This window comes from Manacus candei, unplaced genomic scaffold (genome assembly GCF_025592945.1).
Source record: "Manacus candei isolate 608988 ecotype Guabito, Panama unplaced genomic scaffold, ASM2559294v1 h1tg000070l, whole genome shotgun sequence".
Classification (NCBI taxonomy): Eukaryota; Metazoa; Chordata; class Aves; order Passeriformes; family Pipridae; genus Manacus; species Manacus candei.
The window spans coordinates 1,378,540-1,393,544 of NW_026138118.1; the positions used below are offsets into that span (position 1 = coordinate 1,378,540).

General features: G+C 49.1%; 1 protein-coding gene across 1 annotated transcript in view; it reads left to right on the forward strand.

Moving 5' to 3' along the window:
- The window catches only part of MAN1C1 (mannosidase alpha class 1C member 1), a 64,159-nt gene extending 49,366 nt beyond the window's left edge, over positions 1 to 14,793 (forward strand). Inside the window, exons 7-13 of the mRNA XM_051807286.1 lie at positions 2,202 to 2,325; positions 4,821 to 4,914; positions 8,417 to 8,532; positions 8,725 to 8,944; positions 10,457 to 10,629; positions 11,580 to 11,695; positions 12,412 to 14,793. Of these exons, the coding sequence (XP_051663246.1) occupies positions 2,202 to 2,325; positions 4,821 to 4,914; positions 8,417 to 8,532; positions 8,725 to 8,944; positions 10,457 to 10,629; positions 11,580 to 11,695; positions 12,412 to 12,532 (964 nt within the window). The 3' untranslated portion in view covers positions 12,533 to 14,793. The remainder of the gene's footprint in view (positions 1 to 2,201; positions 2,326 to 4,820; positions 4,915 to 8,416; positions 8,533 to 8,724; positions 8,945 to 10,456; positions 10,630 to 11,579; positions 11,696 to 12,411) is intronic.
- The last annotated feature ends 212 nt before the right edge of the window (positions 14,794 to 15,005 follow it).

The following is a 15,005-nucleotide window of genomic DNA, read 5'->3' on the forward strand; positions in this document are numbered from 1 at the left end:
ACTGGTTTGCTGCCTTGGATCTCCATGAGGGAAGGAGGTGATGCAACATTTCAGTCTATGCTTGCACTAGACAGTGTTTAAGGGAGATCCACTTATGTGGGGGATAAAGAGAGTTCTGGGCATGTTCTTTTCCCTTGAAAAAGCCCCTTTGAACAGTGGCTTCCTCTGAGATGTTACAAAACAGGGCAGCTGTGAGGACCCAGTTTGTCCAGTCTGTAATGCTGAAAAAATGTTTTCCTCCAGAGAGTCATTCCACGCTGCTCTTTAACCCAGGGACACGTTGCAGACAGACTCTTGTTTCCCCCAGGCCCCCTCAGGAGTTTTGCTGCGATTTTTAACCCAAGGCTCGGGCTCCCGGCAGCACATTCCATGCCCTGCTGTGTTTTTGGGAGGGCAGTTCCCTGGGAGAGGGTTGTGTCGGCCTCTGTGACCCCACATAGCTGCTGTCACAACAAACACAACCCCATTTGGCTGCTTCCAGCACTCCTGATCCACACTGGCTGGGAAGGCAGTTTCTGTTTGTGAGATCGTATTCGTTACAGCGTCCCTTCGGTGCAGTAAATAAAGAAAAAGTAATTGACTGTTTATAGGTGTGAGAACACTGTGGGGTTGTTCAGCTCACCCAGCCCAGGGCCAGCTGCTGCCAGGGTCAGCAGATATGGCCACTGTGATCTTAATTCCACATTCACCTTGGTCGGACTGCGGGCCCCTCCTGCCTGCACAGAACATTTCTGCCATAAACCCTCGGTGTTATTGGGGTGCCCATTTGAGCTGCACTCGGCGTTTCCAAATGAAAAGTGGTGCTGCAGCCTCCTGACATTTTGCAGGGCAGGCTGACGTTTGGCAGTGACTGAGCAATTTGAAACAGCGTGAACATATTGCTTATCTAATGGCTCTTTTTGTCTGGAGGCGAAACAAACAGCTCTGGACCTGGAATGGTTTTCCGTATATCACATGGAGGGAAAACTTCTTTTTTTTTTTCTTTTTTTTTCTCCTCCTCCTCGGAAGGATCATTAGTTTTAGCCTCCTGTAAACAACAAACCCTCCTCTTCTCCCAGCCAAGCTTCCAGGCGCCATCTAGTGTCACCCCCATCCCTGGAAAGCTGTCACCTCCCGGGGATTAACTGCAAAGGGATGGAAAATCGAAGCTGCGTCACGTCTGAGGTGGCTCAGCCAAACTTCCCTGGGCCAGCACCTGCAAAGGCTGGTTTGGGACCGGGGCTCGAGGTCCTTATGTATATAACCCTATATTCTTGAGGACACTGTCATGTCTGAGTAGGTTTCAGAGGGCACAGAGCAGAGGGGCACCAGGAGGAAGGGGTCGAATGTGAAAGCAGATCCACATCCTTTGGTTAGTTTTCTTTAAGATTTAAGGGAGAATTGTTGCTCTCCTCATCCCCAAAATCGATCCCTTGCTTTGCTTCAGTGCTGATCTCTCTCTTTGCCTGGACTTGGCAGATGAGGGAGGTCAAAGAGAACCTGAGAAGGGATCCCAGTACATCAAACACAGGGGCAAAGGCACTTTATGTAACTGCCTTTCTTCACGCAGTGTTTGTAGTGCTCTGCTGCCCTACTGTTCTTGCAAAACACGTGAGATGAGCATCAGTGGGGTGCTCTCAGAGTCAGATTTCTCCTGTTAAGATTCCCCCTGGCTTTTCCTTCCAGTCAGGTGTTCCCAGTGGCACCTTTCCCCTCTCCCCATGTTGCCCTGTGAGCGGGCACACACTGGGAATGTCAGTGCCATGAACACTGTGAGGTCTCCTTGAAACAAGGTGCCTGGGGACTGTCTGGATTCTCCATAAAATATCAGGACATTGAAGATGTGAGAGTTCAACTCAAAGCTGCTTGCAGACACGTTTTGCCCCAAAATGTCTCGTGTAGGGCAGGGTGTCAGTGTTCTAACAAGGTTTGCTTGGGGCTGATCCGTTTGGGAGCGATTCCTCTCCCACAAAAAATGTGTTTTCCCAGTATGTGCATTAGCCCAATTCTAAGCAATCCTCTGTAAAACTGCTGCTCCATCCCACTGGAACTGTTCCTTGTGAGAGTCCTGAAAATCCATGTGTGTCCTTTCCATGGCCCCTGTTGACACCTGGTGTGCAGCACATGCCCATAGCAAAGGGAGATCTGCACTGGGGCAGGGGGAACCTCGGGCTTTGGCTGTGTTTTCCTGGCAATGAAGGCTCCCTTTTCTCTCCTTGCAGTGGCATGAGTTGGAGCTGGGGTTGGGCATCAGCTGGAAGCAGCATCTTGGCAGAATTTGGTACCTTGCACTTAGAATTCCTGCACCTCTCCGAGCTCTCTGGCAACCCGGTGTTTGCAGAAAAGGCAAGTACTTCCCACCTTGGTCTTTAGTGAACTGGTCTCTTCATAATTCTGGGATGTTTTTCCCCCTGTGTGTGACGTTGTAGCAATTTTGCTCAGACAAGGACACAGCCAAAATTAAACCATCAAGTGGATGCAGACTGCACAGGGAATTGTTAATTCTGATATCCCAACAGCAGTGCCTTGTACTTGCAGAGCTTTTGACTCTGAACAGGCATTAAATGTTGTGCTCCAGCCAGCAAGATTTCTACAGAGGTTATTTTGTGTAGGAAAGGCCTGACAGTCGACATACTGCATCCTTTTGTGTAACTTTAACTGAAAATCTATTAGTGTTATACATTACCTTGTGGTTTTCTATTCCATAGCTGATCTTGTAGTGCATGTGAGAACATCTTAATAAATACCAGCAACTCATCAGCTTTTTCTGCTCGTCCCTCTGGAACCATCTCTGAGGGAGACAAATTGCTCCAGTTAGAATCCAAACTGCTCCTATGAGCCCAAGGGAAATGGGGCTTGTCCCAAGTCCCAGAGCAGGGTGAAAACAGGCAGTGGCTACAGGATTGTCAAAAAAAGCTTAAAATAATGCTTTTCCAGGGTATGTCCAGTGCAGGTCTGTCAGATGTGAAACAAGGAGAGAATCTGAAGGAAATACAGGAAGAAAGAGGAGGAAGAAGCTGGGAGAGCAAAGTGGAGACTAGGATGGAGTGTCTGGAAAGCAATAAGGGTGGGGTGAGCAAGAGGAATGTCAGGGGGTGAGCAGGAGAGAAAAGCAGAGGGTGAAGGGAAACAAACCCAGGGAACTCTGTAAGGAAGATGAGGAAAGACTGGTGATTTGAACTGAAGAGACAAGCTAGAGATTCCTGAGGACAATGATAATGACAAATTGCTCAGAGGAAGGGGGGAGCTGAGAAAAGGCCAGTAAAGGGAACAGTGGTCTGGAAAGAAAATGTGTGTGAAGGAAATGAAGGGAATGAAGGGAGGGGAGTTGTGTGGGGAGAGATGAGCACAGAAAACACAAGGGCAGGGAGATGCACTGCTAAAAACTAGAATTGCATCTACATTCCAGTCTCAAACTGTGGTGGCATTTTGAGCCAGGGTCAAGCCTCTGTCCCCAGCCTTATATGTTTTCCTCTTTTCCTCCTGAGCCCATGGAGGGAAAAGGGCAAAACCTTTCTAATGGACTCTCCTGAGCTGATGTGTGCACAGAAAATATATCACATTCATCCTGACACCCTCTGAGAGGCAAAATATAGGATGATGTGGGCTCAAACAGCCCATCCTGTGGGAAATTACTGCAGAGGAACCGATCAACTCATTAACTCACAGCTTGGGACTCCTGTGATTTTAGGAAGAATAAAGTCCATCTGTGTCTTTTATTCAAACATGTCATTAATATGCCAGGCTCCTAAACTTCAGTAAATATTATGCAGCCTGACGACTTACTTGGAAGCACCGACTTAAGTCTGTAGCCAGCTTTGGGCGTACAAATTGTCTAATTTTATAAAAGGTTTAGAGGGTATTAGCTGCTCTGTAGGTTATAATAGAATATTTATGCTGCACAGCATTTAACTGGGTCCCTTATGGGAGAGGCCTATTGGATTTAATGGGAGTGAAACCAAGGGGAGGGTTTAGAGAGTAAGTGTGGCTGTTCTGGGGGTATTAAAGGAGCTGCCTGTCGTTGAAATTAAAGGCCCCAATTCATCATGCTGAGTGACCACGTGGTGAATTTTAGTGCTGTGTGAGTCACTCATCCCTGGCCACTCCTTTCCCTTTGGATCATGGAAAAAATCACCCTCTGCATCTCTCACGTTTCACATTCCCACCCAGATCCCAAGTCACAGAATCACAGAGTCATGGAATGGTTTGGGTTGGCAGCAGCCCTAAAGATCATCCAGTTCCACCTCCTGCCATGGGCAGGGACACCTTCCACTAGCCCAGGTTGCTCCAAGCCCTGTCCATCGTGGCCTTGGGCACTTCCAGGGATCCAGGGGCAGCCACAGCTTCTCTGGGCAACCTGTGCCAGGGCCTGCCCACCCTCACAGGGAGGAATTCTTCCTAAAATTTAATCTAAACTTGACCTCCTTCAGCTTCAGGCCGTTCCCCCTTTTCCTATGACTCCATGCCCTTGTGAAAAGTCCCTCTCAGCTTTCTTGTAGCCCCCTTAGGTATTGGAAGGTGCTATAAGGTTTCCCTGGGATTGCTTCTGGACCGTGTTAGTGAGCTGCTTCCACTGCCTGCTGAACTGGAGCCTTGCAGGGTTTTCAGAATCATTTCTAAAATCCCACAGAGCTGGATAAAGATTGGGCTGAGCAGTCCAGCCCAAAAGCTTCTCCATCCCAGAGAGCCGTGTCACTGGGCTGTGCCTGATCCCAGTGTTCCAGGCTGCTGTGCCTGTTCAGGAGGGATCAGCACTGAGGAATTAGAGACCGTGGTGACAGAGCAAGCCTCCAGCTCTGTCAGCAGAGCAGTAACACCATTCTGTCTCTCCTCTCTCCTAGGTGATGAACATCCGCAGAGTCCTCAACAGAGTGGAGAAGCCCCAGGGCCTTTATCCCAACTTCCTCAGCCCGGTGACAGGGAACTGGGTGCAGCGTAGGTATCTCTCTGTGTTCAGCCCTGCCTGGAGCGTTTCAGTCTTTCCATTTTTCTTCAGGAAGCAGTAGCAACTGTCAGAGCAGCAAGCCAAGAAAATGTCTTGTCAGGCAGCCTGTTATACATGTGATTGGATAATACAGCCCGATTTGTAAGATGCAATACAGTAATTGCACACTTATTCCATCAGCCTTGTTTCCAGCTGAGTGTCTCACCTCCAGAGAGAATTAGGGCCTTTCTTGCACGGGGGAGGATAATGGTACATGGTCCATCACACAGATATTAGAAATCAGCACATCCCTTTAAGACTTCATCCTGCAGTCAGCACAGAGCCCGTGGACCTGCTCGGGAGCCGCACGGGAAGGCTGAGCAGAAGCACTGTGAGATTTACCTCTGGAATGTGCTGCAGCAAGTAAGGAGCCACCTGGAGAGGCAGAGGGCTTGTAAGAGTCTTGGATCCCCCTCGGATCCGGGGCTGCATTCTCCTGTGTGCTCTCCTGTTCCTGTTACCATGGTACCTCTGCATCGTGCGGTTTGGTGCGAGAAGGATGAGACAGGAATGTTTTCTTTCCTCTTGTTGAGAACCCAGCACGGGAGGTGTGGGCATTAAGTAGATACTGCCCTGGTATGAAAGGAGAGCAACAACAAGGAAGGGGCTAGAAAAGAGCAGGGAAATATTAGAAGCAGTGTGCCCAGGGACAGGTTATTTACTTTCCTGCTTTACACACACGGCCCCCTCCTTACCCAGAGAAGAGACTGTACCCCTCTTCTTGGGTCACCCAAGTTTGCCCTCTGCTAGGAACAGGAGGTGCTACTTCTGCTGCTCTGACCTCAACCTTCTGCTCTCTTATTGATTTGCTTGTTTTGGTTGCTGGATTTCGTGTTCCTCTGTCAAAGGAGTGAAAAGTCTCTTCGTGCAGAAGATGTTTTGAACCTGTCAGTGGGTTACATTTATTGTCTGGGCAGGTTGCTTTTAGTCCTTACATTACCTGGTGTCTCCATGTCTCGCTGCACTGTTTGTTCAGCTGGATCACTCCAGGCCTTTCCAACTGTATTAATGGCTCCGATGGTACCTGACAGGCAGTTGTGTGGCTGAGGCAGGGACAGAGCTGTGGCTGTGAGCAATCCCTGACCTTCAGCTGCCACATGAGCACCTCTAATGGTGACTGACAGGTGTCCCAGCAAAGTGTCTTGGATGGTCACAGTTATCCTGTTAAACCAGAGCTGTCCTTTGGGGCCGTGGGGAAAGAAAACAGGTTTCTGTTCAACCCAGTAATTGATCTTCAGAGTTATCCCATCCCTTTGTAAGCAGTTCAGCTTCCCCTCTGCATTTGTCTCTGCAGAGTTGTTGTTATATGTTCCACTTGAAAAGCTCATCTCCCATCCCCTGCTGCACCCTGAGATCCCATTTCCTTGAGGTTATTCCCAGTGGCAGCTCCCAATTCCACGCTGTACATTCCACCAGACACCAGCATTAGTTCTGCCTGTTTGGTGGTGCTGAGAGGAGGAGAAGTGCCTGGCTTTGCCATAACTGGTCATTACAGAATCTCTGGGAAACTGAGGAGCTGTGCTCTTAACCCAGGTGGGGACGATTCTCGGCTGGATACCCAGCACTCATCTCTTCTGCCACTGATTTAATTCTATTTTATGCCTGCAGATTTCACTTCATTGCCCTGACCTGCTCCCACCCCTTGCTGACGTAAAGAGAGGCCTGTTGCTGGTTTTCAGAGCATATTAAAAGTAGCCTCTGATTACTTGTTCAGGGATAGGCAGATCTATGCCAAAGCCTGCAAATAACCTGACTCCCAGACAGACTTTCAGCCCATGGCACAGGCTGTTTGTGGCAGTTGCTCATCATATGACCTTGTGATCTCAATCCATATTCCAAGGAGTGAAAAGACTGATCAGCCCCTTCTGCATCTGGTGAGAAAGAGATGAGGACCAAAGCAGGGAGGCAGCTGCAGCCTGTTCCCTGTAGGTGCCAGGCTCTCATCTTCTCTCATCTTCTCTCTTGCCATTAAAGCTCTTTGCAGGAAGCCGTTTTTCTTGAAATTGCTGTGATTTTCTTAAAAGGTGTATCTCTGACCTGGTTGGATGAGCAGATCTCCTAAATGAAAAGTCTGTGCTGTACCTCTTCTGAGTGCAGTTGTTACCTTTAGAAAATTAAAGCCCAGTCCCCTGCTGAAAGAGGAGATTTGTTTATGCAGAGTGCCTGGGAGGCAAACGCTGGCAAAGCTGATGCCATATGGAAAGCAATTATGTACCAGAGCTCCTGCTTTGGTGATTTTATGAATGACACACTTAGGATCACAGAGCTGCTCTTTGAAGACAGGCTGTGCAGCCGGTGTTTGCAAATAGTCTGTCCTCTCTTTTTTTTTTTTCCCCCCCACTGAATTCATGCGTCTAATCCCATTGTTTTGCTATGGATTATTCCGTGGATCATTGGACACAGTGTATCAGGGATGTTTGCTCTTCAGGTCAGGAAAATGCATGGCTGTTGATTTCTTCTGCTGGTAGGATTTAGCATTTAGAATAAGCCTTGGGACTTTATGTTTGTACAAGGCAAAGGAAAACAAAAATCCGAACATTTAAGTCCGAGCACCTGCTGCATCTGCTTCCCTTGGAAATGAGGATGGTGCAGACCCAGGGGTGGACACTGTTAATTAACAGGGGCTGCTTAGTCCACGGTGGGTAATTTGTCTTGCTCTCCTAGAAAGGGGAGTGCTTGGCTGCTTGAAGAGTGAACGCTGCTCTTCCCCCCGTGGTGCAGTTTAAAGCCATAAATCCATCCAGCAGCTCCCCCCGGGCACAAACCTGCAGCTGTCGTGCCCATTTCGCACTGCAATCCTTCAGCATCCCCCTGTAAGGTCAGAGCAGGGTGTTCTCTGAGCAGACAGCCCTGGAAATCTGATTTCTGCAGAGGGAGATATTCAGTGCACATCCTTGTACCTGACTTTATCATTTTAATACGCCAGCAACCCCAGCCTTCCCCAGGGCACAGAGTCCCACTGTGAGCCAGGAATACAAATGGCACGACGGAGAAGTCCCTCCAGCAGCCCCTTGCTGGCAGCTCTGTGGGATAGAACACACATTCTCCCTTTCCTGAGGCAGGGAGACAGCTCCCAGGGGCTTCATATACATGGAGATCTATCAACACCCCCCCCACTGCTCTTGGTTTATGAGGGTGGGATTTATGATGATCACTTCATAAACAGGAAGCATCTTCAGGTTGCAGTATAAATAACTTGTAAAATAAGACCTCTGAATGGTTTTGGTGAGGGATATTAATGCTCTGTAAAATGACAGGACATTTTTCTTCTGATTGCACTTTCCACCTTTCTTCCCCTTTGAAAAAGAAATGCTGCAAGCTCTCCCCAGGAAAACTGGGAAGAGGAAGGAGAGAACAAGGGCATTAAATAGGACGTGGTTGTTTCCCCTTTGTAAAGCAACTGCTCATTGTATGTCATGAACCTGAGGTTCTTTTCTGGCTTTCCCACTACAGACCACGTCTCCATTGGGGGGCTTGGGGACAGCTTTTATGAATATCTCATCAAATCTTGGCTGATGTCAGACAAGAAGGACTTGGAAGCTAAAAAGATGTACGACGATGCACTAGAGGTAAGGAGCAGGTTGCTGCTCTGTGTTTTTTTTTTGGGGGGGGACATTGTTCACAGGAAGGTTTCAGATCTTCAGAATGTCTTGGATCTTTGGGTTTCCTTGGTGTTCACTCCTGTATCTTGAAATACTTAGTGAGTAAGTTTTACTTACTGTCCACTAAGTATCTTGAAGCCTTGATTTTCATCCCTTTAGGCAATAGAAAAGCATTTGGTCAAAAAGTCTGCTGGAGGATTGACCTACATCGCTGAGTGGAGGGGAGGCATCTTGGACCACAAAATGGGCCACTTGGCTTGTTTCTCTGGGGGCATGATTGCACTTGGAGCTGAAGATGCTGGAGAAGAGAGGAGGCAGAGGCACATGGATCTGGCTGCAGAAATAACAAACACATGTCACGAGTCTTATGCACGCTCAGGTAAACCCGTGGGCTGCCTGGAAGTGTGAGTGAGGGATCACCCACAGCCTCAGGAGGCTCAGGGTCGTGTGGCAGAGGTTTGCAGTGGGGTATTTTGTGCTTCAGCAGCATCTGCATCCCTGTGTGTGATTTTCACTTGGCTTTTCTGGGGTATCTGGAGGAGACAGCAATATGTTTTACACAGCAGGCAGCTGGAGCAGAGGGACAGGCAGATGTCAGGCCCTGTGGCAGAGCTGGGAATTGAACCCAGGGCTGAATCCTAGTCCTGCCTCCCAGTCACAGAACCAGCCTTCTCCCAACAGGACTGTAGTTTGAGTCTGTCCTTTCACATCCCTGTGTGGACAAGAAGGGAAGATTAACAGAGATTAATTGCAAAGCATCCCACTGTATGGAGCAGAGCAGCTGAGAAGCCCAAGAGGGGAGTGCTGGAGACCTGCAGCTGCTGGCAGGAACCAAAAAAATGAAGTTGCTCAGCCTTTCCCCAGCTGTCTGAGCAGAGGCTGAGTGAGTCTTTTCATTTCACAAGTTCAGTAAAATTTGTTTCATCACCCAGTGCTTATCAGTGCTCTGGGAGAGCAGGGACTGGTGATGAATGAAGGACTAGGCTAGTTCTCTGCCTGCAAGAGCTGTTTTGGACACCACTCCTTTCTTTGTAGGCATCTCTGCAGCTCCTGGGAGGCTGCAGGCAACGAGGCAGCTTTCCAGGACTCTGTCAGGCACAAGTCTGCCTCCACTAACTGTTTGTAAAGATTGTTTCACACCTTCCTCACATCCCCAAGCCCATATTGGCAGTCGGTGTCCAGCACGTTTGCCCAGTAAACTTCCAGCTAACATGAAATGATGTTTGCAAATAACTCCTCCCCCCCACCAACACTTACAGAGCTAAAACAAACCACATGAACTAACAACCCTCTGGTTGTGAGTGCCTCGAGCCAATTTTCACCTTCAGCAACATCCATCAGCTCAGAAAGGACAGCAGCAAGCTGCTGACAGAGTTTCAGTGCTGGCATTTCAGCAGGCTCAGTGTTCTGCAGGAATTGTCTGTGCATGTCACCCTGTTCCCCCCCCTGCCATGGGCAGGGACACCTTCCACTAGCCCAGGTTGCTCCAAGCCCTGTCCATCCTGGCCTTGGACTCTTCCAGAGATGAGGCAGCCACAGCTTCTCTGGGCAACCTCATAAGCAACCTCTACAGTTTCCCTGTTTTCAAACAGGTGTTGCAAATGGGGATCTGAGTGCTAGTTAATGCCTGCAAGAGATTTGAGTGTCCCTCTTATGTAAGGGACACTCAAAAAGACCAAGATATTCTTAAAGCTTTATTTATAAAAGCCCAGTGAAGTTGGTTAAGCTTCCCCATCATCCCCTTGTCTCCTCTCCAAAGAGGCTGCGAGCGAACCAGGAGAAAAGGCTCATCCAAGCCTTTGTTCAATGTTGGCAGCCCTGAGCAACATAAGAGCACCTGGATGGTCTCTTTACTTGTTTTGTCCTCCTGCATGTGTGTGATTTTGGGCAGATACCAAACTGGGCCCCGAAGCCTTTCGCTTTGATGCCGGGAGTGAAGCCATGGCAACCAGGCTGAGCGAGCGCTACTACATCCTGCGGCCGGAGGTGGTGGAGAGCTACATGTACCTGTGGAGGCTCACCCACGACCCCAAGTACAGGCAGTGGGGCTGGGAGGTGGTCAAGGTAAGCCTGAAGAAGTCATGGTAACAACTTTCTTGCTGGGTTCCTACAAAAATCTTTCCTTCGGTCAGTAAAAAAAAAGCAGAAATTATTTATAAGTCTTGTTAGGTGTTGAGATACATTAGTGGAGGTGTTCAAGGCCAGGTTGGATGGGGCTCTGAGTAACCTGGTCTAGTAAAAGGTGTCCCTGCCTGTGGCAGGGGGGTGGAATTAAGGATCTTTAAGGTCCCTTTCAGCCCTGTGATTTTACATTAGCAATGGGGCAGGAATACACAAAATAGCTCAGTTTGGTGTGGCATCTCTGTTGATTGTTGTGGATGTTTCCTCCTCCTTTTGGGCTACAGTCAGTCAGGGCAGTGGAGGTTTGTGGACAGGAGTGCTGCAGACAGCAAAACCTCCCATTAATGTAAAAACCCTCTGCAAAAAGGAGTCAGCCTTGTGTTTGAAGTCTCTGGAGTGCTCAGCACCACTGGTTTGTAGTTAGCCAGGGAAACCCAGCAAAGCTGCCTCTGTCCTTTGTTGTGTCTTCTTCCTACAAAGACCTCACAGCCAGAAGGCCCCTCACCCATTCCCAGCTCATGCAAAGCCCCTTGGCTGCTGCCCCATGTCCTGGCAGGGGCTGCTCCTGTGGCAGAACTGTCCTTTGTGTGCTTGCCCTGGAAAAGAGGTCCCATAAACAGCTTGAGCTGCCTCTGGAGATCTGAGTTTGCTGTTTGTGTGGTGTCAAGGTCAATCAATCACCTAACTTAGGTGGCTGATGTTTCTCTTACTATTTCATTAGAGCTATCTTGATTCCCAGAGTCTGGAGCAATCACCACACTCTTCAGTGAGGGACAGAGGCTGTGATAAACCTGGAATTTGATTTGTACAGCTGGCTGGTAATGCAGCTGATGATGATTAATGAGTTGCTCCACGCTGCTGTGTGTCACTGAGGTTTCTTTTTTCTTTCTCAGGCCCTGGAAAAACACTGTAGAGTAGAAGCTGGTTTTTCTGGCATCAGAGATGTTTACACCACAACCCCAACCCACGACAACATGCAACAGAGTTTTTTCCTCGCAGAGACTCTGAAGTAAGTCTGGTGTCACAGAGGCCTTTCAGAGTAGCATAATTCCTGCAGCACCAACACTCTGGTCTGCAATAAGTCTCTGGTACTAAGGAGGAAGTCTTCTCTTCTAGTGGAAGGTGTCCCTGCCCATGGCTGGGGGTTGGAAGGAGGTGATCTTTAAGGTCCCTTCCAACCCAAACCATTCTGTGGCTCTGGGGGGAAAACTGGGCAGGCTTTGGGTGCTCTGAAGCTTTGGCAGTTTCCTGCTGTAGAACCACTGCTGTCCTTGGTCTCGAGGTTCCTGCTCATGTGCTGGATTTCAAGAACTCTCTTCCTTGTGCCTTAGAGCTGCTCTAAGTGGGCGGCTCTGGCTGCTGATCTCCCTTGAATTTGCCTCTGATGGTTTAAGAGGCAGCCCTGGCCTCTGCCAGGTTCATGTCCTGCACTCAGAGGAGGCACGACTGTGGCCTGAATCTGCTGCCCCTTGGTGCAGATCTGCTTTGCTGGTTGTGTGAATGTTTGGGGGGGGCTGAGCATGGATGCCCACCCCCTTTTGCCCCAGGGGTGGTGGTTTCCAGCAGGAGAGTGAGCCAGGGGGTCGGGAAATGTGCCACCACAGATTGTGACACCCGTGGGCAATGGCAGCCCCATCACAGTCCTGCTGCTTGTGCGTGCTTGGGGTCCCACCTGGGCTTCCTCTGACCTCCCTTTGTGTCCATCTCCTTGCCCTGTGGCTCCAGGTACCTCTATCTTCTGTTCTGTGAAGATGACGTGCTGTCCCTGGACGACTGGGTGTTCAACACCGAGGCTCATCCCCTGCCAGTCAACCACACGAACTTTAAAGCAGCTGTGCAGCAGTGAGGCCCTTGCCCAGCACCTGCTTCTGTGGGTCACTGCTTTTCCTTTCCATTAAAGGAATCCCTGTTGTTCCTAAAATGGTATTTTGGGGCACTAGTCCAATTCCGGACAGTATTCTACTGGGAAGATGGAACCATGATGTAAGCACCTTCTTTTCCTCTGTGAGGAGCTCTATTAGCCTGATAATGAGATGTTTATTCTGGGCCATATTGTACACAGTTCATAGACATTCCTTTATACAGAGAATTTATATGAAATCCACTGATTTTGCTTTATAGTGGCCAAAGGACTGGAAGTTTGCCATAAAATAGACACAAACACACACACACATCCTCCTTTCCTTTTTCTGTTTCATTTTTGCCTTTTATATGCTCTTGGATTTATCAGCTTTCCAATGAACAGTTTTCAACATACTGTGCTTTCTGGTGGTGGGCTTTGGGGGCACTTTGGGAAGGGCAGGAGAATGAGGAAGGGGAGTTGCCCTTGATGTGGAGTGTGTGGGGATGGATGAGGAGCCAGCTGAGAGCTCAGGGCTTGGGATTAGAGAGAGGACAGGGAAAGATGACCTTACAGTGGGTGTCTGCTGCAGGCACCTGACCAGGGAGAACAAGAGGATTGGACCCTCCACAGACAGGTAGGAGCAGCATCAGGTTTGAATTTGCAGACCTTGGTCTTCATGGGGGACTTCAACCCTCCTGGTATCTGCTGGAGGGACACACAGCAGGGAATGAGCAATCCAGGAGGTGCTTTGAGTGGACTGATGATAAATTCCTCCCCCAAGTGACAGAGGAGCCAACAGAGGGGCTCTGCTGGCCTCACACCAGCCAGGGGCTCGCTGGGGATGTGAAGGTCAAAGGCAGCTCTGGCTGAAGTGACCATGAGCTGGTGAGTTCAGCATCCTGAGGGCAGGAAGGAGGGGGAAAAGCAAGCTCAGCCCTGGGCTTCAGGAGAGCAGACTTGGACCTCTTCAAAGATCTGCTTGGAAGAGTCCTGTGGGATCAGACCTGGAGGGAAGAGGGGCCTGAGAAAGCCAGTAAATATTCAAGAGTCATGTCCTCCAAGCTTAAGAGAGTTCCATTCCAGTGAGCAGGAAGTCAGGCAAAAATGCCAGGAGGGCTCTGTGGATGAGCAGAGAACTCCCAGTCAAACTCAGACACACGAAGGAAGCTGAGGGTGGAAGCAGGGACAGGTAACCTGGGACCACTGCAGAAACATTGTCTGAGCATCCAAGGCTGACATTAGGGAAGCTAAAGCCCAAATGGAATTGAATTCAGCCAGAAATGTCAATGACAAGAAGAAGGGCATCTATAAGAAAATAGGATACAGAAGGAAGATTGGGAAAATGAGGGCCCACTGCTGAACAAGACAGGAAACCTGTTACACAGGACATGGAAAAGGTGGAGATACCAAATGTTGCCTTTGCCTCTGTCTTGACTGGCAGGACCAGGACTCCCAGGTTCCACAGACTGGGGGGGAAGGCTGGAGCAAGGAAAGGTGTTCCTTCTCCTCCCCTCAGCACAGGTGAGGCTACACCTGGAGTGCTGTGTCCAGTTCTGGGCACCCCAGTACAGGAGAGACATGGACAGGCTGGAGAGAGTCCAACAAATGGCCAAGGAGATAATAAGGGACTAGAACATCTCTCCTCTGAGGAAAGGCTGAGAGAGCTGGGACTGTTTAGTCTGGAAAGAGAAGGCTCCAGGGGGATCTTATTAATGTATAAAAAGACCTGGAGGGTGGGTGCAAAGATGAGCCAGGCTCATGCCAGTGGAACCCAGTGACAGTTCCAGAGGCAACGGGCACAAACGGAACACGGGGAACATGAGGAAACACTTTTTTACCCTGGGGGTGACCAAGCTCTGCCACAGCTTGCCCAGGGAGGCTGTGGAGTCTCCATCCTTGGAGATACTCAAAAGCTGCCTGGACACAGCCCTGGGATCCAGGTGGCCCTGTTTGAGCTGGGGGTTGGGGCAGGTGGACCCTGGAGGTCCCGTCCAGCCTCTGCCATTCCGTGATTCTGTGACTCTGTGGTGTCAAAATTGTAACTGAACCAAAACCTCTCTGCAAAATCCTTGATCCTAATGTATTTTTATATACTTTATCTGTGCTCCTAAAACACATTTACCACACATCTCATTTAACTTTCCTTCACCGTTTTTGTGTTTTTCTACTTTTATTTGGAGCTAAGTGTTACGAGTCACTTGTAATAATTTCACTGCTGTAATAGTCAAATCTGTGAAACAGAATAAAAGTCTTGTAAAATAAAATGCCTCTTCGGGTTGGTCCTGTAAAATACCTGTTACACTATGTTTGGAATAACTAGGTGACAATACTGGTTGATTTAAAGAGTTTTGCACAATAGATGATGTTGCTTTCTAGAGTAATCCAGCCAGTGTATGAACAGCAATTTCCAGCTCTCTTGAATTTCTGGATCTGGGATCAGCATTCCCTCTGATCACTGCAAAGCTGTGTGGCCTTT